We start from the raw sequence: 26,610 nt of genomic DNA on the forward strand, positions 1-26,610 counted from the left end.
CGTGAGCTGCAGAGACTCTGAATCTGCTCTTTCAGAGGGAAAGCTGCAAAAACCTCTTTTCAAAATGTTCCCACAGAGAAGTCAACGTCACCCTCTTTCTGAAACAATCACTCACAGCGCTGTGAGCCCAGGTGTGCACAGGTGAGAGAATGGGCAGTGCTCCAAGCACCGCACAGATTCTTCTCTCCAACATTCCTGACATTCGGAACTTCTGCAGCTGTTAATGTTCGCCGCCGAGTCACACAAACTGCACAAACTGCCCGGCGGCTGTGATGGGAGATGGAAAATGCTACCGAAACTGGGATTAAGTTCTGAACACCAGCCAAAGAAAATCTCCGTGCCAATACGCTTCTTTGTTATCAAACGATCTTGATATTTCTGTGGGCGGTCCTCTTTGTGAGATCATTCCAGCAAAACCACATGGAGTCTCTGGCAGACATCAGGAGACAATCACTCCTTATAATATGATACTTCCTCTGATGAAAGACCTGGTGTGTGCCTGACTTCAGCCTCACGAGTGCACGTACACACTGAGATGGAATATGTGACATCAGTGTTAAATGATTTTAAAGGACACAGAGAGAGAAATGATCCCACACATTACATTCTTAATTAACCATTACAGTTCATCAGAATGTATTCAGGTGTCATCAAATATGACCAACTGACAATACGTAACTCTAAGAGGAGTTTGGTCAGTGATAAGACTGGTGACAAATATTTTCCAACTGTATTCTAAAAAGACAAATATAATCAGGATTTCTGCACCAATTTCTGTTACCAAACTACCTTTTAAATATGACACTTAATGACAAGGAAGTAGGGTTGGAAAAGTTCCATGGGAATTAACGAAAATTAATGGAAATTTATGGGGATAAACTGGGAATTTACAACTTTGTCTTTTAGCATAATCTTGACTCGAACAACCAGACTTCATGCAGGTCCACTTGAATATCTGCTGTTCCTCAGTCACATGTACACAGCTTACTGCAGGGCTATTGAGGCCACGCCCCCTACCTGCACAGGTGATTTCTGTACCTGGACCACACTTTAGAGCCCAGAGCACACAGAGACTATTGAAGACACACATTTGAGCTCGTGGACTACATGATATTGTTCAATAAAGTAATTCAAACTTGATAAAGTTCTACTTACAAATAAATTTGTTGAAATGTTTTTTAATTGTTTTATTTTGCATGTCTGCTTATGACAAAACTAAATGTTTAGATTTATGTTTGGATATGATACACTTTGTTTAGATTACCCCTGATCTACAGTTAATTCCCCATACATTTCTATTAATTCATGTACATTTCCATAATTCCCATGGAGTTTCAGATTTGAAATATTTCTAAAATTCCCCAGCTTAACTTCCCATGGAAAGTTTCTGGAAATTTACCGCCCCTTTGCAACCCTAATGCAGAAGTGCCAAAAACTGCAGTTCCTTAAACGTCCACTTGAGGCTGGCTCCAGAAGTGAGTCAGTCTCCATAAGTCCCCATGTTCAAATGTCCTTCAAAGCAGAAATAAACATGTTTACAGCCTGGTACAAAAAACAGTTTTGGTCTCTGTAGCTAATTTCCCCGTTCATGACAACTGTACTGAGGGTGAATTTATATACAACTCAGCTGTTCATATATATTAAGGCTTAAAGTTATGCAGAATCAACAGTGTGGCAGATTTGACTGACAGGTGAATTGCTACCAAGATGGTGCCAGCCATCACCACCACACCACACTCTACACTGCCTGCTCTTTAGAAACCTGTGGGTGACGTCATGCAGTCACACTGTCCTTTTTTTTTTTTTAACTGTCAAAAAGACCGAAAGTATTCATGAATTATTGACATTTTTGTCAGGACTTCTCAGCTGTATGTGACTATAAATCATGCAAACTGGACCCAGATAAGCTGCAGAAAATGAACGGATTGTTCAGTTAAATATTATCTCCCAGCAGCCTACAACCACGAACAAAAAAGTCAGAACTAATGTGGCTGTCTGCGGCGGGGGGGGAAACAATCAGAAATTGAAAATGAAATTTGAGACTTTAATAACTTCTAAGACTTTTTTTGAGAGACGTGAGCTGAATACTTTGAGACCTGCAGATAGTTTTCACACTGCAGGGAAATCCATGTACGCTCACTTTGGCTCCAGGGCAGCTTGTTTCATGACACTCCACTCCTTGATCAGATACACACCGTCTTTATACTCACTGCACTCTCATAGAAGCACAACATTTCTCTCTCTCTCTGATCTCATGGATGTGTCGAGGAAATCACAGGTAAAAATGACCGTGTGTGAATGGGTGAATGACATACATACTGTAAAAGCGCTTTGAGTGGTCGCTAGACTAGAAAGGAGATATATAAGTACAGTCCATTTACCATCCATTGTTTTATTCTCAGTGTTGTTCTACTCATAATCTATGCTAAAATAGAAACTCTTTTACCTCAGGAGATCAAGTTAGCTTTAAAGTGAGCACTTTTGTAGTCTGTCCTACAGCGGCCAGCTCTAATCACTTTGATACAGAGTCATTTGCTGCTTTCCATCCTCTTCAAACGGAGCTTTTAGATGTGTGGACAGCTCATAAATTTCAACAAGGCTGCAGTGTGAGTGCTCGAGGGAGGGGGTGAGGTGGGGTAGGAGGAGCAGCTCACACTCGCAGACTTGGCTGCAGATAAAATGGACACATCCAGACAGTCAGATGTGATTATCTGAGCTCTGATTTGTTGACAGCTCTGCAGACCCTTGAAACTGAATGCAGTTCCCTGCCCCCTCCCTTGCCAGCTTCACGTGCTCTGCTTTGGTGTGCTGTGTTTTCTGCGCTCGCGCTGCGTTTCTTCAAGACGCATTTGTGTTATTGAATTGGTGAACGTGTTTCTCAGTTTGGCTGTGTTTGATTGCATTACAGTCAAAATGCTGCGTGTGTCGTTAGAAGTTTTGTGAAGCTGCAGTTGTGTGCTGAACTTTGAAGCATCAATCCAGCAGATGAAATAACTGATTAATCAAAACGCTGATGGAAAGTTCAGACACAAACATCGCTGCCATAAAACGGCCGCGCTCGTTAATTTGCCATCAAACCGACGCAATTCCACTGCTGAGATTAACGGAACATAAACACCGTCATGGGTTCTGCTTTTATTTCCACTCTTCTCCACCCACTACGGGGGGACTAAATATTGGCCCTGCTGCTGCACTGATGCAATCTGCAGGGACTTGCAAGGGCGGCCCACTGTGATTGGTCACATCACAACAACGACGACCACAACCACAAACACAACCGTAACCGCCATTTTGCTACTGCATCTGCATTGACCGGAATTTCCAACAATTAGTAAGAAAGTATGTAAGTGTAATGTGCGGCTGCAACAATGATAAACAGCAACTATTGCGATAATTACAAGAAGTGAACTGGTTTTTAAGACAACATTCTGATTCTAATGATCTGGTTTCAGCTGCTCAGGCTTTCTCACTATTCAGTGATAAACTTTTGGGTTTTGGTTCACCTGCCCTCATTGCTCACTAGAGCGTGCACCGCATGTATCAAGGCTGGAGTCCTTGCCGCACCGCTCCGTGTTGGATTCTGGTCTGCGTCCTTTGTTGCATGTTGTTGCCTCTCTCTCCTCTGAATTTCCTGTCTATCTCTCGGGCTGTCACTATCCAAACAAAAGCAGAAGATGCCCCCCAAAAAATAAAGAAAAGACTAATTGTCAAGTTAGTCTGTGCACCATCTAAATGTTGCACCGTCAGAACAGAAGCTGACCTGTGATGAGGAACATGACGTCTGTGATGGAGACACATCTTTTTAATCTTAGAAACATAAAATGCAGAGTAGCTGGAGCTCAGGGAACCTGGCTTTCTGGTCCTGCTGTGGTTGTTCTGGTTCGGTTTGACTGGGAAAATTGCACTCCCCTGATGAAAATCTAAATAAAAGCGGCAATACTCACAGTAAGAGAGATTGTAACCACACAATATATGGCCAAATCAATATACCAGCTGTAATAGTTAGTCCTAATGTTGCCTTCTTAAGTTGGGTGCACTAGTTTGTTAAATACAGCAGAATACATGGAAGACCCCAAAGTCAACACTGTGAAATAGAAAATCCTGTTTCCCAAAGCCAAGCAGCATGCAGAGTACTGTTGGTGTACGAACCCAAATGTAGCAAAAAGGAGGCCGCTTCTGTGAAGCAGAAAACAAAATGGTGAGCAGTGACTTCCAGGAGGAACGAGAGAAAAAGAGAGACGCGAGGACAAAAGGCAGAGCGACTTCAATGCTTGTCACCTCCTACAAACAACACACAGCTGGTCTGTTGGTTTATGGGACAGCTTCTTCACATGCCATAAATCTTACCACCACTCTTTTTTTTTTCCTTCTTTTTTTTTTTAGGGCTTTTGTCCTGCTTCACTCAAAGCCACCAAAGCGGTCCTCTTCAAAGAAAATAAATAGTCTTTAGTCGGACTTTAGCTGGCTTCAATCTGGATTCTTCTCTTAACTCTTGGCACAGTTAGGTCAGCCAAAAAGAAAATGCTGGCAAACAAGACCAAAGTGACCAAGACTATTCAGTTTGCTTGTCTAATTCAGCAGGGGCTGTCCAAACAAAACTATTCTAATGGGAGTTAAGAAGCCTTTCAGTGTGACACTGGATTCATCCAAACAAAGCAGACTCATTTACACTGAAATGTTGGGACTTGCAACTCAGATGTACAAACCAATCAGCTCCTTTTGACTCAGTTGACCTGTTCATGGTTTTCTCAGCTGTCTGGCAGCTCAAATATCTCGCTGAAAAAAACCTGACTGAAACCCTCACACACTAAAGTCAGTGTCACACCCAAAAAAAAACAAAAAAAAAACACCCCAGGGTGCGCTGGGAGTGTTTAGATCAGCCAGGTGGTTTCCTTCCAGGAAGTTGGTGGCAAATTGCACTCTTGATATGCGACATGTTCAGGGTGAGGTTTGCACTGCTATTGTTGTGGTTCTGTGTCAGAACAGAATAATGTGAATACACACCCTCCAGTCTGTTAATAAAAAAAAAAACTAAACGAAAGATCTAATCAGCTGAAATTTTATTGATGGTGTGATTTTTTGGTGTGTATAGGAAACTATATTTTTTTATATGCAGTAGCCCTCTACAAAACCTATAAACACATTATACATTTATCTATTTATCATTAAATGACCGTGTTAAAAATGTTAAAACTGCATGTATCATTTCTCTCAACTGTTTGTTTGAGACTCATTAGTAAGAAAATCTAATAGATCATAAGACCCCCTATCATTAAGTTGTTTCTTAAGGAAGCCCCAAGCTGTCATATGTTCATACATTTTATTTCCACTGTCTTCTCATGATAAACAGTTCATTTAATTTGTTTTCGAGATCTTGAGTTATCTATATTGTTATGTTGAAATAACGAAACTTTGTTTTCCCAAGATAACATAATAATTTGAGATCTCAAAAAAACTAAAGGATAGTCGAGTATATCAAGTTATTGTAATCGTAGCGTTCTCCTGCTCCTGATATTACTACACTGCATGATGTTTCCCGCAATGAGTTAATATACTAAACTATCCTTTTTTCTCCTCAAGATTGAAAAATTAATTAATTATCTTGTTATGTGGTGTTTCGTTATCTTGAGAAAATTATCCTGTTATCTCAGAATAATAACACTTGTTATTTCACAAAATGACATAAATAACTCAAGATCTCAAGAAAACAAATGAAATTAACTTATCAGGAGAAAACAGAGGACATAAAATATATGAATGTATGACCACTTGGGGCTTCCGTAGATGCTCAAACATGTACATGTGTAAATGCTAAACTCACGCATCTGAATATGGTCCATAACCAACTCTTGTACTGCTGCATGCAAGTCTTTGAAGGAGACAAATGTATGCAGTATGCATTTACTTACACATTTACTTATAAACCTATATAAAAAAATGTTTGTTTTCCAATGACCCGAATAATGAACAAAATAGAGCTTTTTTCTGGATTAATAAAGGGTTAAGTTGTCAGTCATCCTTGTGATATCTCATACCATGAGTCTCCAACATAAAGCCATCCACAGTACATGTCTCTCTGAGCTTTGTGCAGGTGACAAATCACTCATCCTGTGCCCACATGCAGTGTGCTAAAAAACAAGGTTCTCATGCTAACACGCCAGCCTGCTTTCGCTTCATGTCATCACCTACTCCACATTTCCTCCTCTCTGCTGTTTCTGGCCCGGCGCTCAGTGGAAAAGGCCAAGATCAAACAAGTGGTCACATGAGAAATGAGAGTGGCGCTCTGTGTCGGCCCGGCATTCGGCCACCGGGGTTGCTAGCCTGGGGAGAATCAAACACCTGGCATTTGTCACCCCCACATCCCCTTTACAACCAACCCGACCCCCAGTCCCTGTATGGGAGAACTTTTACATACAGCGTAGACAAAAACACAGGTTCCGCTAGTGCTAAGTAATAACTCCCCTGGCTAAACAAGCTGCCCCTACAGAGAAAGATACATAAAGACCCACGCTTTATACAAGCATCGGAGAATAGAAATGAAAACACCGTCACATAAAAGAAGAGTGCTCAAAGCACGGGGATTTAGACCTTTCTTTCACTAACGCTCACCCCTTTTCTTCTTTCAAAAGCTAAAAGGATTAAAGGGGAACTCTATGCTATTCACTGCAGCGTCTCCCCTTTCTCCTCAGGTGTTGTAAAACCATAAATCTTTCTTGTCTACTATTTGGCTTTAAAACAGCCCTTCTTTATGGGGAGGTTCTTCACCAAATGTGCGTGGACCAGGCAACCCAGTCAAATGCCTATTCATGAAAGGAGCCACTGTAGACTGGAGTTTTTCTAATCCTGCTCTTGAGGTGGAAGTAGAGAGGAATACTTTAAAGTGTGTTAGGGAGCACATTCTATATCCATATTCAATTACTTCCAGTACAAACACAAGTCATTTGATGTTAATAAAACAACAAAACTGCATCTTACTTTAGTTTTGTCCACTTCCTGTTTGGCCACCCAGACTAATGCAGCTGAACTCCCACTAGGTTTATTGGTGCCCACCCCTTCTTCCAATTCCCCTGCCCAACCCCCCTGCAGTCCACCAGACCACCATTAAAGAAGATTCTCTCACTCTTGGTTATTTGATTTTATAGCCCTTCCATGCAGAAGAAGGACTGACCTGACAGCTGCTTCTTAAACCTCCATGATGACAGAAGGGATTTATTAAATCAACAGACAGATCAAGAACTCTTTTACTCCGATAACATCTAAAAGCCCCAAAGAATAAAAGATGTTCTACTGTACTTACATCTGATTTCGTAGACTGGTCCTCCATGTCAGAGTCATTGGGGTCCACCAGTTCCTGGAATGGAGGAAGTGTCGGCACCTTCCTGCGCTCGGCCTCGTCGCCTTCTGGTCGCAATTTACTTGTTCGCATCTGCGATCTATCCTTCAAGAGTTTCTTATCCAAATGTTGAGCCTCTAACCCGGATGTCTGCTTCCCTGATGAATCCACATATCCCTTTTTACGTTTTTTGGTCAAGTGATCGTCACCTTCAGGGGTGGACAGACGCTTGTTTAGCCCTGGCCCGTGGTTCATTCCCTCAGTCCGATGCTCCTTGGACAGAGACTTAGGTTCCTTGAAGCCCATCTTAGGATTGATATCTCTAAGTGGCTGGTTCTCTTTGGGTTTCCTGGAAGGTTCTTTGGGGGCTTTGCTGGGTTCCCAGCCAGAGTCTCTGAAGGCACTTTTGGGCTCTTTCAAGTCTTTTGGAGGCTTGTCTTTGTGGTCCTTGGAGGGTTTGTGGAGTTTGGAGAAGCTGCTGCTGTTGGTGCTGGTGGTTGTGGCGGTGGTGAGAAGGGTAGTGCTGCTTCCTTTGGAGCCATCCTGTGGATTAAAGCCAATAAATGAGAAAGATCCTACATTGCATGAACACACCCTACAGAGCAAAAGCTAAACAATAAGGTTGCTGATGGTCTAAATCACGATGTATGAACTGCATGACGGCAGGTTAAGACGTGCAAAAAAAAAACTGACTGCAGAAAAGATTCATTCATACATTCAGGGTGTTAGAGCAGAATTACACTGAGTCATCTATGCTACGAAAGATAAAACTTCAGCTCTAAGGATTATAGAGCAGGGTAGAGGGAAATCCCACTTTAGGTCAGTGGGCAGACATAATAGGGCAAGAACATAATTAGCCACTGAGAAATACTGTTATCTGAAGATGGTATGCTTTGTAAAACAACTGAAAAAAAAAAAACAACAAAATTTGAAAATTAGAGTCTTATTTTTTAAAATCTCATCTTGTCCAAGCTTTTCCAACCCTTCTTTGCAGCAGGACAAAATGTCTCTTGTGATTATGTTGTCTTCTTACTGTTTGTATTGTGTCGACTTTGTACTGCGCTTTAGACTACACGTGGAACTTCTACAATGCATAGTGCCAAACAACAAAGTGAGCAAAAAAACAGGCAGCTAGGTCAAATGAAGATTAATCCTCTGCCTTTTATACAAGAGAAAACATGCATGCCACCCTGCAGTTTGGCATTACCATCGTTGAAAAGAGCTCCTATTCTTAAAAGAAAATCAAAAGGGTCTTCTTGGTCCCCATCTATGGGCTTAAAGAGCAAACTCAGGACTTCTTTTGAGCGGTGCTGTTCAGTGGGGTGAAGGGGCCTTTTCAACAGCCACACATGCGCAACTTTAAAAGTGGAGCCAACAGCAATGTGGAGAAAGGAGGAAATGCATTCCTTCTAACGACGGGGGGCCATTTGTCCCTGGGTCTCACCTCCAGCCCCCTTGTCAATATTTCATCAATGCCGTAAACCCATTAAAGCAGTCTAGACAACGGGGTGTGTTACAACTCTGCCCAATCACCTCTAAAACCTTTCATTTTGTCTATCTGCTGGTGACCCTGGGACCTCAGGATGTAAAGCTGCCGGCTCAGTCTAAACTCCAGCATGCAGTGAACCCATTTCCCTCCCAGGGCAGCCTGACATAAAAACTGGTTTAGTGCTCTGGAGGGGACACACCACCTCGACTGCCATCAACATTGAAGAGATCACTAAAGTGGCACTTTTTAACAAACCTTTCAGCACCGTGACATTGGCAGGTTAGCAGGTGACCCAAGCTGAAATAAATCACTATAATAATAATAATAATAATAATAATAATAATTCCTAATAATAATAGTACCGTCAGAGTGGAACAGAAAGCACATGGTAATTACAAACAGATACAGAATCCATTTTGACTTTCTAGGAATTGGATTGTATTCAGCATTCACCAAGTTAAATTGAAATCTTTTTAATATCACACAGAAGCAGTTTAAATGAGTTTCACAATTATGCTGGCAAAAAGTATTACCATTGTTACATCACATTTTTGTGTGTACCTTCCAGCAGCACATAATAATTCATTATAACTATTAGAATTAATTGATCTATGAATTTGAATGAGTTGATGGGCTCCACAGCTACTGTAGCTAGCAGTGACAGTTTTTTCTACAGGTCTGATTCTAGCCTATAATCACATCCACAGACATCACTGCCTACAGGCAGAAAAAATAATCAGATTCTCTTTAATTTACTTTTTATATATTTGATTTATTATTAATACATCTGTATATGTGTAACAAGGACTATACCATCTCAAAAAACACTGCTCAGTTGGTCCCCTCTCACTATTTAGGATAGACTTTTTGGGTATCAACATTCACAAAAATGTGCACATTTTTATATACAGTCGTCCCTCGCTATAACGTGGTTCACTTTTCGCAGTCTCGTGGATTTTTTGTGTGTAATTTTGCATGCTTTTTTTACAGCGTGCTGTACAGTATGAACGCGCATTGTGTTCTGCGTCCTAAATTGGCTAAGGAGAACCGCACATGTGTTCTGCGTCCTGATTAACTAAAGGAGTACTGTACAAAATGCGTGTAAAAAGGTGTATAAAAGTGTGTGGTTAGGGGTTTTACGGCCTTAAAACATGTATAATAATTGTAAAACTTACTTTGCGGATTTCATTCATTGCGGGTTATTTTTAGAACGTATCCCCCGCGATAAACGAGGGACCACTGTATACTAATGGTATTGCAAAGTATGTAATGTAATATCTAATTTTATTTTATGTATTTCATTCATATACTTTGTCATGCGTTGGCTGTTGCCCACGTTTGCTCGGCTCTTCAGCTCTGGCAAACCAACTGCTGCTGGCTGCCGTGCAACATGTCAGTACCGGTGACATACGGCAGACAAAACTCCGCTATAGTGCAAAATACAGAGAGGTTTACTTGGCGATGATGGCCTTATTCAGTATTGTGCGAGGGAGTTTGGCGAAGGCTTGAAAGTAACGGATGTTCATTTCACGTTGTGTAAAAGTTCCACACTCCAGCATTAAAATATCAGGTGTGGTTAGGCCATAATAGGATTTTAATAAGTAATATGGGGGAAAACTTAAGTATTTAGGACTTCTCAGGATGTGAGAGGGAGAAGGAGGGAGAGGGAGCAGCAGAGAGAGAGAGAGAGTGACCTCCTGCTCCACGAGTAATTCATCACACACACTGTGTTTAGACTGGAAACTGTTTCCATGTGAAATGGGCCTCTCCTAACCTGGCTCTTAAATGACACTATTTAAAAGGGACTAAAAATAACACATAATGGAAACAACATGCCAGCTTATTGACATACATGATTTAGTGCAGCGCAGGATAATGTCTCAAATCTCACATGTAACTTCTAGAGCCATCTTTAAGACCGTCTGTCTTCAGTTCTCTTCTCTGACCTTGCACAGCATTACTGTCGAAAACTTCTCTGCACAGGAAGTTTGAACAGGACATCAGAGCAAACTGTGGGCATCTTCAAACACTCCAGTTGTCAAAGATTCAATGCTCGTCTCTGGGTCTGTGGAGTGAGTGCTTATAGCTGAGCGGCAGCCAAGATATAGTTTGCTTAAGCCAAAGTTGAATGTCTTTTAAATCCCTCAGTTTAAATATATTGGACATCTATGAACTTGCCAAATATGCAGGGGATTATGGCCTGCAGACTTTGAAGGGGTAAAAAGTTTCAGAGCTAGGTGGGGCTGAGAGCGCAGGCAGAGGAGAAGGTTGTTTAGCTCCAGGCTGTGCCTGGAAACAACACTGACCTTTGACCCATGGAAGCTTTTGCTCTTCTTTGGGTCGGAGAAGGTGGACGTCAGAGAGCTGTTGGGAAGTGTAGGCAGCTTCAGGTGCTGGCCGAACAGGGAGGTGGAGCCCTCCTGCATTACCATCACCTTTCAGAGAAACAGCAAGAGAGCAACATGATCAGAGACTTCTTTGCTTGGATACCCGGCCTTACTTTTCAGCTTTCTAACTGTGACTGAAAGTTCAATCAAAAGCATCAACGGGACAGAAAGCTGGCATCGAAGCCGGCAGATTCTCAGCCTAATTTAATCATAGTCATCCTTTGATCAGACATTCCTACTTTAAATTACATTTGTAACAGCTTGTTCTATATTCTGATGCTGACTAAACCTTTTGTTTTATGTGAAGCCTCTAATTAAACATCGTCATTTTGTGTGTATTTTCAATGGTAACGAGTGGAACTGACTTTTTGTTGATGAAAATTTTATGAGATACCCAGCCCAAGTCAAAAGACTATGAACTCTAATAAACCCAAACACAAACAGAAATATATAACACTGTGGTTAGCTGTTAGAAAGAAATAGTTTGAGCACATTACTACCCTTACAACCACAAACTGTCCCTTTATATTTGTGTTTTGGTATGGACTGAACAATGTACGGTAATCAATCTAGAATTGTTTAAAGAGTCCAGTAATTCCTTCTTACCTCAAGGGGTCCAGTAAGAACTAAGAGAAGCACATTTTAAACGTGTAACGCTGCCTGTTTTTGCTGGAATATCTTGCAGTCATTAGAGGCTTACAAGGATGGCCAGAATATGCGAGTAAAGACAACACAGCTGCCTCAGAGCGTCTATACTGCGGTGCTGAGGAGCATGATGGTAAATCTGCAAACTTTACAGAGGTGCCCAAGTATTTATTCATCTTTAGACAAGACCGTTTCATCCATGACCCTGAAGCATGCTGGAAATCTTACTTTTGAGTCTTCTGTACTTCGTTTGTGAGGATCTCGTTGCTGTTAAAAGAGAAGGACAACAAAGGAGACAGAATTATCATTCACAGCGTAATCCTTTAAAATACAAAGAATTTAAACTTGACCAGATATCATTAAGTAACTTTGAACTGAAGGAAATAATGGAGTAATGACATTGAAGACCCTTCAGTATCCTGACAATAGAGAATCTGAGTTTCGACATGGTCTATGTCAGCACTTGAGCCTTTTCTGAGGCTAAGGAGGGGGTGCAGGGCAAAGTAAATACAGGGCACTTAGCTCTAGTCATAAAACGTCCAGACTACAGGGGTCCTCTGGCCATGGGCCAACAGACTGACTGCACTAGACACTATGGATGTCCTGAGCTGATTCTAAGCATTGCCATTGGGCCGTATTTTAATAAAGCTGATGCCGTATTTATGATCTCGGATGTGTTCTTTCCCACATCAGCCTGCTGATGTTGTAGCGCTGTTCCCTTGAACGACAGCTGGCCTCTACGCTGCGTGCAATTTGCTCCAAAAGAGAGTGAAAATTAAAGAGTGTGAGCGTGAAATACTATTTGGTTGCACTGGTGATTGACTGTTATGACACCTGAGCTGGCAGAAGCACAGATTCGCTGAGCCCAGGCGCTAACAAAGCTGTTATTTCTCCTCTCTTGGTAGCGACGTACAAACCAGTTTAAATGACCAAATGATGCTGCGGCAGGTTGGGACTACTTTGATGGCATGCTGAAATAAAACTTAGCTGTTGTTGGCTTTTTGTGTGCTTGCACTACATCCTACAAAGAGCTTTGATAGCTGCTGAATGAAAGTGCTGCTAAATTTAAAGTCATTCATTCCACATTGTTTAGGTTGCAGAATGTATTCTGTGTATTGCAGATGCTAAAACGATGATAAAATATACACAAAGGCTCAAACAATACTGGTCACACAATAAAGCAGCCTCTTCAGAGCAGGAGGACAGAGGTTGGGTTACACCTCATGCTCTGTAACAGAATGACATTTGGCGTCCACAGAACAGCTGCGGTGCCTCTGAGTTAAACAAAGAGCAGCGTCTCCTGCTCCATACAGAAGAAGAAAAACAATGTGATTAACGTACTGACATTACGGCGGCCTTATTAGTCCATATTCATACAATAAAATCTTAGAAACATTAAGAAAAAAAGGGCAGGGAGACATTTCGCACACAGCAAAGGTCACCTGTCGTGTGATTTGTTAGACTATCACCTGACCACCTTCATTAAGAAATGTCACAGTAGGAGACTCTGGCATCATTTGTCAGCATTCACTCATCAAACACGGGAGAGACAGAATGCTGGAAACTCATGTACATTGACAGAAAAATGTTAATATGAATTAATATGATCAATTGAAGGGAAAATCTGATATTTGACTGTTGAATCTAATGTGCAGAGCAGAACCAACTAACTCAGCATTGTGTGTATCATGTCCCTTCATTAACAATGAACACACACACACTGTAGCTTATTTTGATTCACCCCCATGTTCATCATCCTGCTGCCACAAACTCTTACTGGGGCACCAAATGTGGATTAATCCGCTTCTGAAAATAGTCCCCAATAAACGCACTAATAGCAGCTGTTTGAGCTCACCGGCCCCACACGTCACTCCTGTACCAGCCTGCATTAGTCTCATGTTTTACCTGCGAGTCTTTCTTCATCATCTGTGATGTGAAAACATCAGATTTATACAGTCAGAGAGAGTAAAAGCGCCCTGCTCATAGCGCACCGCAGAGCATGTCTCCTGCCGGGCTGCTGACAGCTCTGTCAGCAGAACACTCAGTCACGCTGGACGCCGGTCGAGGAGGTTGTACCAGTGTTCGGTTCAAAAGAAGAGGAGGAGGGCGTCGGAGCGGAGAACAGAGATGAACCGCGGCGCCCTCCGTTTCCTCCGCCCTGTCTACTACCATCAGTTCATTTTTGTCATATCATTGTTTGTATGGTTTACATCCTGCCATTCTGTCGCTCTCCATAACTACTCACATGTGGAGCAGAATTCTCAGAGTCTGTGTGCTGCTGTATGAAGGGCTCCTCTTAAATTTACCAGAATCAGTTTAAGACTGCAGATCTGCTGTCCGATTGAAAAGCTTCAGAAATGTAGATTAACTGTGTACACTGTATAAGTGTTTCTGGAAAAACACCACTAAACTTGATGTCCCCTGAAAAAGCGGAAGATTTTCCTGCGAGGCAGCTGCAGCAGAAGTTGCTGTATCACATTAAGAAATGTCACTCAAGCCCCAGCCTCCCCCCCTCGCACTCCTACCCCTCCGGCTTTCAGCAGCTTCCTACGAAACTCCTCTGTCGGGTTGTTGAAGGTGAGCTTCTCGCAGCGGAGATGATTGACAGGCGGGTGGCCCTCCAGGTGGAGGAACAGGTCGTAATCAAAGCGAACTTTCTTCGGCTCTTCCTGAGGAAGGAGTGGCAATCCGGGGGCCGGAGAGGGACAAGAGGGAGAACGGTCACGATCAGTCTCATCGGGACTTAAGCAACATTTTGATCAGCTTGCTGGTGAAACACTGTTAGATGTACCTTGTTTTTGAAGTACACTTCAATAGGCAAGATGAAGCCTGCGTATCCAGACTCCTCCACTTTGTATGGCGGGTCCTTGCACACTGAAAAGAAAAATACATTCACTATTAAAAAGAGACCGTCAACCTTCAACACAACGAACAGAAAGGCTGGTTCAAATTCATTTAGTTCTGTGAAATGCATCCAATCACAGCGCAGCACCAACAGTCTGAATCAGTCTCATATATTTCACATTCTCTCACCGTTGTGGACAGAAACCAGGTGAAGAAGTGTATGAAAACATGTGACTGTTGTCATTGCCACTAAAAGTCTTTCAACGTGTCACTGAATGTACCAAGCCACTAAACCTGCACCTCCATTCTCATGAGAGCTCATTAACTCCCATTCCCACTGCCTGCGCTGATATCAATACCAAAAAAATACAACCCCAAAAAACGGGGCTTAAATTAGAACCGGGGCCCTTTAAAAGCTTGTGAATCCACCCAGCTCATGACAAGGTGAAGTCTCCTCATCCCCTGTGGGCCTTTAAAGACAAACACACTCTACTAGAGCTCAGGTGTTATTCCCTGGAGGGGTGTGTGTGTTTGTCAGCCTCTCTCCCAGCGGACTCTGCAGAAAAAAAAAGTACCAATTAAGTCCACATACAGGGAGACCTGGGTGTGTTTACTCAAAGCACACATAAAAGCAGGTTTTAGCTTTGGTTCATCTTCACATAATGTCACTCTTTAAGATGTCTATAATGACCAGAGTGAAATGTTAAAATGGTTCAGGCTGAGCTGACACGTCCCTCCTGCAAAAATGGAAAAAAAGTAGCTTTGACATTCTTTGAACGTTTTATTTTAGGATGCTGAAATGAGTGGCACTGCCCTGTGAAAATACTATACTGTAATAACCTGACACCTCCAGTCTGTTGCTACTGTATCCTGGAGAAGCCTGTAATGGAACACAGTTAGGATCCTCATTAGCTGCTTCCCCGAGGTCCACACCAGATGTTCATATGCACTGATATTACAAATGAGCTCAATGTGAAACAAGTCAGGCTACAACAATTAATCTGATGACCTGTGTAACTGATAACCGATTGGTTGATAAATGAACTAAGTGATTAAATGGACAAATCATTTCAGTACGTTGATATTACCAATAAAGAAAATTCATCTTGGAAACAGAAGTTTGACAAAAAAGCAGTTCCTCATGAACTCTAGCAAACCCTAATACCTTTAATTTAGAGTTTTTTTATCTAATGGTCACAACTACTTATTACAGATTGCTAACACAAAAATCATTACAAATATTATAGTTTGTGTACGTAAATCTAGGTGTGTGCTCGCCCTGCCTTGATTGGCCCCAGCTAAAAACGTGTGGCCATCTCAGTCACAATTTCCTGAAGACGTGGGGTACGGTCAAATAGTCAAAAATTAGCTCCAAGGTGCTTTCCTAACCACTTTTCCTTGACCTCGACAATGGACTACGAGGCCAAGGAAAGATGTGAAGGAGAGTTCATAAGGACTTAAGAGAAGAGGGCCGCAGTGTTCAGAGAATCCGATTGCTCTTACACTAGACTACGTCATCATGCGACGGCAAATGTTATTGACGTGACCTGTGGTAAAACTACAAAGTCCAGAAGATGGACTACAAAACACTAATCTCAGATACTAACTAGATACTCCCTGTATGTTCTTACTGTGTTTTTAATGCAGGAAATATTCATGTGGACAACCCGGTGAAAAACGTGACTTCATCAACGTCAGAATTCAAATAATAAATGAATATTATCCACCTGTCACAGAAGTCAACTGAAGTGTTTGTTACACTGGTATGGTCGCTCACCCTCCTGTCCACTCATATAGAAACATATTAGCAAGTTATGGCAAATATGATTAATCAGCAACGCTAACTTCATGATGATCTGCAGGACTCTGGATGTCACCGTTAGCTCTGTTGCGTCGATCTGTGGGAGGAATTGTGGGACGGCATTACCTCCTCTCCTTTCGTAAAGAATGGTCCGGTTTATCCTATGTTAAAGGAGCTAATAAAGGAAGCACTGAAGCTCCTTTTCTAAGTTAGAGAATTCAAACAGCTCTTATCATGGTGGCTACATTAATACTTCCGGGTCATTTCACTCAGTGTGGAAGGTTCCTAAGCAAAACTGACTATTCGACCGCACCCGTGGAGGACCATGATTGAACCGGCTCTCCAATCGGAACATCAACGTTACTTAAAGAAGAACCGGCTGAAACGTTAACTACTGCGTCAACTTGTTTTTTGGTGAGGTTTTTGTTGTTATGTGCGGACTGGGCTAGTTTAGTTTATTTTACTGATTTGCACACACTTAGGAGGTTTGTTGTTAGAGGTTAAAGGGAAGTTCTCCTTATGTTTTGGTTATTAGAGATAGTTAGGTAGTTACACTCTTTTTTTGTTATAGTCATTTATCAATACTTTTCTACATGTTACTACGTTCTATGTGTTATTACCATGTCAGCTAAAGAATTTTAGAACGGTTTCTAATAAATGATCTAAAAACTCGTATATAGTCGCTCATGATATAATGTGAAACAGACTCAAGAATCTGACTAAGCACTTGGTGTCAAACTTCAGTTCTTGACAGGTGCTCAAGAACTATTTGCTCCCTCACCGGTTCCTAAAGTGGACGCAGCAGACTGCTGGAAAAACGTTCCGGGTTTCTAAGCACCCAGCTGACAGCTTGGCTGTCACTGATGCAGGAGACCTTGGAAATACCTTGAGTCATCCTTGCTACTGACCAGAATTTTGGCACCGATCAAGTCATCACTGTGCACCGTGAGACCCGCCCCTTCGGGGAGCGGCGGTGATTGATTGCTCGGCTGACTACGCCGAGGTCGACCTCACCGCTGGGGCCGAGCCAACCAAAACCCAATACCACTGAGCAAATATTATGGGTTAGAGTTAATTGTGCATGTGGGTCAGGTTCAATTACAGCCAGCTAAAAGAGCCCATTCACCACCACGCCTTCATATAAACCGAGGTGAAGAAGGAGATGAGCTGAACCACACCAAGATGGAAAGAAAAATTCACACTCGAGCACATAAACTCTGTACATGTGTTTTTCTTATTTGCATGGATAACTGGTAGACATGATGTCATGCACAGATATTTTCAGTGGCTGATCCAATAATGGATTTTTGAGGCTGATACTGATACCTATAATTGAGTGCAAGAAAATCTGATAAATATATACTAGTAGATATTCCCTTTGAAATATACTCCACGAATATACTTGATGAAAATTCCTTAGTTCCTTAATAGTCACAGGACAAACCTCTAACCTCAACCTGACAGCAGAGTAACAGTCTCTGTGACATCAGGACTTTTTTTTCCAACATCTTCTGTGTCAAAATAAAGTTCAGTTAGCTCAGAGGATGCTCTCTGTCAAACCTCCACCACTGACATTAGCCTGCAGTCCATTTAGTGAGGCAGCTTGTTCATCAGTCTCTAGTAGACTTCATCAGTTTGCATCTGAATGCCTGGTCGAGGTCGAGTGTGGCTTGGCCAGGCTGGCTGCTAATGCTAGCATTGGGTGCTGCTTCTCATCTGCCTCCATCATGTTTACAAAGCAGGTGTGGGCCGAGTGTTTTCCAACTCAAAGGTGGCACCAGCAGGTACCACGCAGCCTGATTCTTCTTCTTTTATGTAACGGCGGATGGCAACGAGAGTTTAAGGAGCATTACCGCCACCTACTGTGCTGGAGAGTGGGCTGAAGTTTCCTAATTCCACTTGTGGACGCAGCCTGATTATTCTGCGATATATATATTTTTAAATCGTGTTATTTTCTCTATAATTAATGATTTGAAATTAACATGTTAATTTGACAGCCCTTAATATAATATCTATTGACAAAAAAGGATTGGCTACTATTCTATTATTGTATATCACTGTAAACTCAATATATCTGGGTTGTCGACATTTAGTCGATTTGTTACCATTTTCTGATATTTCATCGAGCAAATGATGACTCATGATTAATATAGAAAGAAATAAGTGTGTTACAGCCCTAAACATTACATCTTTTTAAATATATAATATTGTTGAAGCATTATTTTATATGAAAATAAATTGATCTGAGAGGAGATGCTGCTCATGACCTGGGAGAAAAGCTGCATGTTTATCATGTTTTGATGACCTGCCCTTATTAATATTTTTTTAAAACAATCTTTACTTCAGCAGTGAACACTGTCAGACAGTGAACTCACAGTCAAGAAAACACTAGTGACGCAGCTGAAAACAAATGTCCACAGATTTCAAGTTACAGGTCAAGTTATGGTTCAAATGAAAGCAAAGCCCTGAAGACACAAGATGAAACCAGTTCATGTGGAGGAGAAGTCAGCGCAGCATCTCGGCTGGGGTTCGGTAGTTCAGGTTGAAAAGGTTAATATTATCTGAAGGAGCGTCCCAGAGGCAGAGATGCACAATGCAACCACTGACCTGTAACAGAAAACTTTCAAAGAGGGACAGAGCTGTGTCGTTTATTAACATGGCCTGGGTTTAAACCCAGATGCCAATTACAGAACAATGCCAGTCACTATGTATTTGCCCTTTCCACACAGACTGGTTTGTAATGAGGCCGAGCTAGACGACAGACCTGACCGTAAAACAAAAGACAAGACTGGAAATAAGAAATTCTTCGGTTGGGCTCGTAGCTCAAACATGAGCTCCTTCTGCCCACTAATTCAATCCCTCTGCTTCCTAACGAAGCCATTCGGCTCGGCATCAGTCGTGCACTAAATGCCAGGCGTTTGGGCGGCAGGTGTCCACGTGTGCAGGCTGGAGAAAAGGCATGGATCTTTACATTGAGTAGAGAACATGGACACATTTAGATTTCTAAAAATGCCTCACTCTAAAATATTGCCTTCAAATATTCAGTATAGGTTGAGCTCCAAATGGTATACAGCACTCAGAGGCATCATCATTTATTCCAACTTAAAGGACCAGTGTGGAGGATTTAATGGCACCTAGCGGTGTAGTTGCTGGCTGGGACCCCCTCGCTTCAACTACTCCATCCTGACGTGAAGAAGAAATTTTGCTGGCCATGAAATGTGCACATATCAAACCACTGACAAGAACAAAAACAAGGAAAAGTTTCTGCTAACTCAAATTATCATTAAGATATTTAATAATTTCGTGGTTTTCCTGTCCTCTTACCTTACTTCCTGTTTCCACGATCCCAGGAAACTTTTCAGGAACTTTTTCTGAGAAAGCACAGTCTAAATGTTGTTCATAGTTCCTGGAGCCTAAAAGTGTTCTGCTCTAGGAGTATTAATGTTGGGACTAGTTTCTCTTGTCAGTTCACTAGCTTCTAAGTATCAGTGCACAGGAGATGTATTAAAGATCAGTGTGTAGGATTTAGCAGCCTGTAGCGATGTACAGTAGTTACACTTTGTAATTTGATGTGTCAACTGTTTGTTCCCCACAACAACTTCAGAAGATGTATGTCAGCTGTGTCTGATGTTCTTACTGCTGCATTTCATACATGTTTATTGCCTCACTAAACAGATTCATTCAAGTGGTGCTGTATGTAAAATGATGTTTAAGCTGTAAACTAAATAATGAGTGGACTGTGATGAGACTCATCACTGCTGGAGTTAATGCTGACATTCTTACCAAAGACTGTTAACATTTTCCTGCCAGAATGTGAGATGTGTGTTTGCAAAGCTGATCAGAGTTTACACTAGTTTTTGCTGAACCTCTGCTTGGTATTTTGCTTGTGCTTTTGACGGCATCCTTTTCTCTTGATGATCATCCCACGCACAGACAATTACCACACAGGAACACACACATACCCTCTCTGAGCTGTTAGCACAGCTACAACACATGTGCTTCTGTTGACTGTGGTTAGCTTCATGGTTAGCTCGCCTGGCTCTGACTACCAGTGTCGAAGTGTTACTTAATCTAGCTTCTTTAATGTGCATAAAAAATATTTGTACATTCAGTGAGGTTTTTTCTCTTTTGTGTGAAAAATCCATACAAGACATTTTAGAAATAATTCAAACAAAGTTTCTAAATGTTTCATAGCACATCAGAAAGAGGGTCTTTAAATATGTTCACTATCTCTGGCAGTGATTAAGCTGCTTCCTACAATGTCCAGAACTAAGCAAACACTGTAGAAACACGAGAGCTCCTGAAATATAATGTCATAACTTTGTGATGTCGGGTTAAACATCCTGATTATCCTTTTGCACAACCTCTTTGGTGTCATTTCAGATTTTTGATACAACTTTCACATTCCTCTACAGATACTTTAAAATCTTACTTAAACTACTGAAGTATGATTGAAATATACTTTTCATTTAACAGAAGAAGTTCTCAAACACAAGCAAGAACCTAAGATTATGAATCAATGTCAGCATCTGAATGTCCAGATGATGCTGTGGACATATTTGGGCCATAAAAGGCCGAGGGCTGAATCTGGTGAAACAGTCTTGGAAATACAAAATGAACACAGTTTTGTGGAACAAACCACAATCATATAAAGTATATCAGTCTAAAAACATAGAGTGGCTGTGATATGAGCTGCTCTAACAATGGTGGGTGGTGATTAGCAGCTCAGTCAGGACGGTGTCTCTGCTTGACCGAGCACCGTCCCTTAAAACCACCCTCAGACCATAGCTTTCTCCAGAGTGGAGCAGGAGCTCTGCTGACCCAAACGACCTCACGCTAATCAGCCGACAACAAGACCCTGGAACACAAACGTGGTTCGAGATTAGTCTGCGAAGATTAAAGAGCAGGACAGGCTGAAAACATCCCAGCCTGTGCTGTCCAACTCAACTAGATAAGTGGCCCAACAGGTGGCCAGTGTGGGGCAGTTAAAGGCTGAACGGGGGTTGGGAAGATTGCATACACTCCTCACTTGCCATCGAGTCTTTGTTTGGTGGAACTGGGGCTGATTTGAATGAACAAACCAGGTTATGGACAGACTCCTCTTCCCACCCCATCAGCACTCAGTAAAGCGTGGAAAAACACAGACAGCAGCTTGCTGGTCAGAAAACAGAGGTTGGGTGAAGAAGACACATAAACAACACCATATGTGCATCCTAGACTAAAACCACAAAGGTGTGAAGCCGCACCCACCTCGAGGGACCAAACGCAGATGGAATGGAGAGCTGGAGGAGTGACGTGAGTGGGTGGGGGGTGGGAGTCAAAATCACAGGGATGCTCCTGATAGCAGATTGAAGACAACACAACACACACAGTGGGACGAGGTGTTGCCGACATCCCCCCTTTCCTCATGAGAACCATTATGTGTGTCTGACATTTGAGGCTGCATCTTCTCAAGGTGTCTCTCAGGAAGTCACCCTGCTTACAAGATCAAACTGTGAAGCTACTGCACAAATCTCGACCACAGCACCCTCCAGTTGACTGGTCAGCACCCAGCGACCACTCACTCTCCTGAAGTAACACAGGAAATGCAGTGTGTGTTGTGTTGGTATTCGGGGCATTTTTTGACAGCAGATCAGTTTAAATATTGCAGGTGAGGAGCAGCTGCTGTTGGATGAAGCGCTGCAGGCGACAGGCTTTACACCTTCTCAGACAGGTGACCAACTGCTTTGACTTTCAGTGTTCACAGCCTCATGCTGTGTGCAGCATCACTTCATAGAGCAGCTCACAGAATGACTGAAAAAGGTTGATCATTGCCCGACTTCTTGATTCAAACAACAATAGTTTGTTGTGGGATCTGTAAGTATTAACCCGGTGTAACGTGCGCAGTAATGGTGCAACTGCACGATGGTATCAAAACCAGTAAAACGTCATTAATATTCCGAAGTTATGTTTCCACACTCACTCCTCAGTGCGCTGCGTCCTTGGTGGAGGAGCCCTGAGAGGCTTTTTCTACTACTCATTATTGATTCCATGTTTTTTAGGAGTCTGCTCACACGGATGTGGGCTCAGAGAGGCACAGCACAGATTTTTGTGAGAAATATTAAACAATATTAGGCTAGTAACATTTTTTTTGTGGATCTAAAACAAATGTTGCTGGAGATTCCTGCACTGTAAGCTATATTAGATATTTGAGAGGTTAAAACATGCAGCTGCTTGCTGTTTGGGCCAGTCATTACAAGAACATCTCACGCGAGACGTCTATTTTTCTATACTGAGCAGTGCAGCATGCAACACACTGACTTTAGATGTCCAGCTCAAATTTACATTTAGTCATTTATCTGACGATTCTATCCAAAGCGACTCACAGAGAAGGGAAACAGTCATGGTACAGTGTGATAAGAAAGTGTTAGTGCAGCAGTAAGTGCTGTGACAATTCATAAAGGGGTAGATTTATAATGTCCAGTTGTTGGTAGTGTTGGAGAGGAGGTCCTCTCTGAAGAGCTAGAGGTCTTCAGGAGGTTTTTAAAGGTAGAGAGAGATGCCCCTGATCTGGTAGGATCTAGTAGGACGTTTCACCAACGGGGAACAACAGACGAGAAGAGTCTGGATTGCCTTGAGCGAACGGGTGGCAGATTCAGGCGTTGCTCACTGAATGAGCGCAACAGATATAAGGTAACATATGCCTGTATAAGGGCGTTTAAGTAGGTAGGTGCAGTACTGGAGATAACTTTGTAGGTGAGTATTAGTGATTTGAATTTAATGCAGGCTGCAACAGGTAGCCAGTGGAGCTTGATGAGCAGTGGGGTAACATGTGACCTTCTGGGTTGGTTGTAGACCAGGCGTGCCGCCGCATTCTGGATCATCTGAAGAGGTTTCACTGTGCAGGCTGGAGGACGTTACAGTAATCTAGTCTTGAAATGACCACAGCTCGTGTCAGGAGTTGAGTGGCATGTTGAGTTAAGGAAGGTCTGATTTTTCTGACGTTGTAAAGTGCAAAGTGGCATGACCGGGCAACTGAGGCGACATGATTGGAGAAGGTTAGTTCAATGATAACTCCTAAGTTTCTTGCCACCCTGGTGAAGGCAAGACATAGGGAGTCAATTTTGATGTTGGTGTCATGGTATACAGCAGTTCAGTTTTTGAGAGGTTCAGCTGGTCTCATGCCTTTATCCATGAGACCTGTGCAGAGACCGAGGTGTCATCAGGAGGAAATGACAGATAGAGCTGGGTATCATCTGCATAGCAGTGATAGGAAAAGCCATGTGAGCGGATTATCAGACGCAGGGAGGTGGTGTAGACAGCAAATGTAAGGGGCCCCAGCACCGAGCCCTGTGGCACCCCTGTGGTGAGGTGATGAGAGGTGGACAACTGTCCAAGCTAGGACATGCTGAACAAACGCCCTGTGACGTAGGACTCAAACAAAGAAAGAGCTGAACCAGAGATGCCCATGTCTGAGAGGATAGAGAGGAGGATGCGATGGTTAACTGCGTTAAAGGTAGCTGATAAATCACTGCTCCCCCATCTTCATTGAGAAGCTGAACAAGCCGATACTGTCAGACAGTGTGGAAGATTAATCTGACCTTATTAATTGTGACCAAAATGTCGTGACAGTTTCCAAACTACCTCAAACAAATCTTTAGTGGTGAATTGTTGGCAACAATTGTAAATAACACAATGTGTGATATCTGTGATAAGCTCATTTCTGCACTGCTCTGTTAGATACCTGATGCACAAATCATAAAAATTGATTTGCACTGCCCACATTACTCTCGATTAAAAAGAATATCTACCACAGCATAAATGGTGTCAAACCTGCCGAGCTCGCCTTCATCTGCACTTCTAACACTAATCATGTTGCTTTTGGCAGCACTCCTCACTGCAGGATCCACCACGTTATTTTCTTAATCACTGCTATCACCAGAGCTAGGCTGATAAATTGGCTGTGCGGATATTAACTTATCACAGATGTATCGGTATGCATGTCAACAGATAAGTAACAAGAAAGCAATATTAACCCCAAAAGTCCAGTATTGCTCAGGCTACAGTAACAACACTGTGTAGGTAGAGATGGTTATGGGTGGTGCCTGGGAACTTGCTCCACCTGCACTAGCCCTGGTTTGTCCATATGTGCACCAGGCTAAGCCTCCTCAGACCTCACATGTACAGACATGCTGCTGAGGGGAGACTGTTAGCATACAGCTGTGCAAGATCTCCACACTGCACATTCAACTCTTCTCAGATCCTTTGAGGGGTGTATGGAAAAGTTATGACACTGTTCAAAGTAAAAGAGTCATCTCATCATAAACTATCAATAGATTTTCACATATTCTGCCTGCAAAGCTGAGATTTAACTGGTAATTTAGCCTGTACTCATTCATCCTCTGGGGAGCATGAATGTACTCAGTAACACAGATGTAATCTGTGTATTAGGTTTTCATAGTTCTTTGAAAATTAAACATTAAATTTTTTTTAATTGATAATAAAACTGAAGTTCAAACAGTTAAACTCACTATAGATAACCTGAAGACAGCAGCTTGGAGTTTAGGAAACTACAGACTTAACAATGAATTCACTGACAAACAAAAACAATATTTATCCACAGCAAATTGGGTCACTGGTTAAGACACTTCATAGGAACAAAATGTTTCTTTCCATGGGAAGTTAAGCTGAATTTTGGGAATATTCCAAATTGAACTCCATGGGAATTATGGTAATTTATGGGAATTAAATGTAAATTGGGGGCAATTTAAACAAACTGTATCATATCTTTAAAAAAGCATAAAAAAATAAAACAATTAAAAAAAACATTATAGAAATCACCTGTGCAGGTAGGGGGCGTGGCCTCAGTAGCCCTGCAGTAAGCAGTGTGCTATGTGCATGAGGAACAGCAAATATTCAAGTGGACCTGCATGAGGTTTAGACATACAGACAGACAAGTGTCCGGCTAATGTACTGATGCAGCCATTCTTAAGCAAAAAATATATAGCTTATTAATATTAATATTAACCACCTCTTCACTTGAAGAAAAGAAAAGGAGAAGCATGGCAATTTGGGACACAAACATTTCTAGTTTGTAGTACAGCCAACAAAAGCCACTGTGGCTGAACAGATGAAGAGCAACAGCTGAAATATTTAAGCAGGAAATCCAAGAAAAATACACATCAAAGTACGCCTAACTTCTCCCCATTTGCACCAACATGAAACAACAGATTCCACCACTTGGAATCATGTTTTTGGAGCGTAACCGAAGACAATGAAGACTTGTGAGTAAGTTAGCTTTGGCCGAGCTGCTCCTCATCCAGACAGATACAGTGGAAGTACAGAATCAGACAGACAATGCTCAAACAGATAAAACAAAAAAACTACAAAGCCATCTTTTGACAGAAATCCTGCCAGTTATAACAACGTAAGACACAATAACTTCATTCAACAGATGCACCCCAATTGTTTTGATTGAATGATATCATGTAGTCCACGAGCTCAAATGTGTGTCTTCAATAGTCTCTGTGTGCTCTGGGCTCTAAAGTGTGGTCCAGGTACAGAAATCACCTGTGCAGGTAGGGGGCGTGGCCTCAGTAGCCCTGCAGTAAGCAGTGTGCTATGTGCATGTGACTGAGGAACAGCAGATATTCAAGTGGACCTGCATGAAATCTGGTTGTTTTAGTCAAGATTATGCTAAAATATATTTTTCCCAACTATATTTAAGTTCCCTGTTAAAGGCAAACCTTCAATTTTGTAAATTCCCGTTTAGTCCCATAAATTCAAAAATGTGTATTCTCATTCTTCTGAACCGGACCACAGCGCTTCCAGTGGGGTCTGAAACATTGACTAGAACGGCCGTGATTAACTCCATGAGTGGAATTTAGCCTCTAGCTGATCTTTAGCACATAGAATCAAAAGCTCCTTGTTATTAGGATAACATGCGCATCCTAATATTAATATAAAAACAGGTCATAATCTATGAATCAAGGGAATACTGAAAAGTGGAAACCAAACCAAAGATTCAATTAACGATTGTGTAAAACAGAAAAGAAGCTAATCCTCCGTCATTTTACGTGAGCTACGGCTTCCACGATCACTCAAATGTGATTTATTATCTGTCAATAGACTA

General features: G+C 42.0%; 1 protein-coding gene across 2 annotated transcripts in view; it reads right to left on the reverse strand.

Moving 5' to 3' along the window:
- Positions 1 to 26,610, reverse strand: part of mllt3 (MLLT3 super elongation complex subunit) — a 49,176-nt gene that overhangs the window by 11,561 nt on the left and 11,005 nt on the right. For both annotated transcript variants that reach the window (XM_010741222.3, XM_010741221.3), the window contains exons 3-7: positions 14,646 to 14,728; positions 14,380 to 14,523; positions 12,083 to 12,121; positions 11,129 to 11,257; positions 7,298 to 7,876 (exon numbers count right to left, since the gene is read on the reverse strand). In XM_010741222.3, coding sequence (XP_010739524.2) covers positions 7,298 to 7,876; positions 11,129 to 11,257; positions 12,083 to 12,121; positions 14,380 to 14,523; positions 14,646 to 14,728 — 974 coding nt within the window. The remainder of the gene's footprint in view (positions 1 to 7,297; positions 7,877 to 11,128; positions 11,258 to 12,082; positions 12,122 to 14,379; positions 14,524 to 14,645; positions 14,729 to 26,610) is intronic.

The sequence above is a fragment of the Larimichthys crocea genome, chromosome XIV (genome assembly GCF_000972845.2).
Source record: "Larimichthys crocea isolate SSNF chromosome XIV, L_crocea_2.0, whole genome shotgun sequence".
NCBI lineage: Eukaryota > Metazoa > Chordata > Actinopteri > Sciaenidae > Larimichthys > Larimichthys crocea.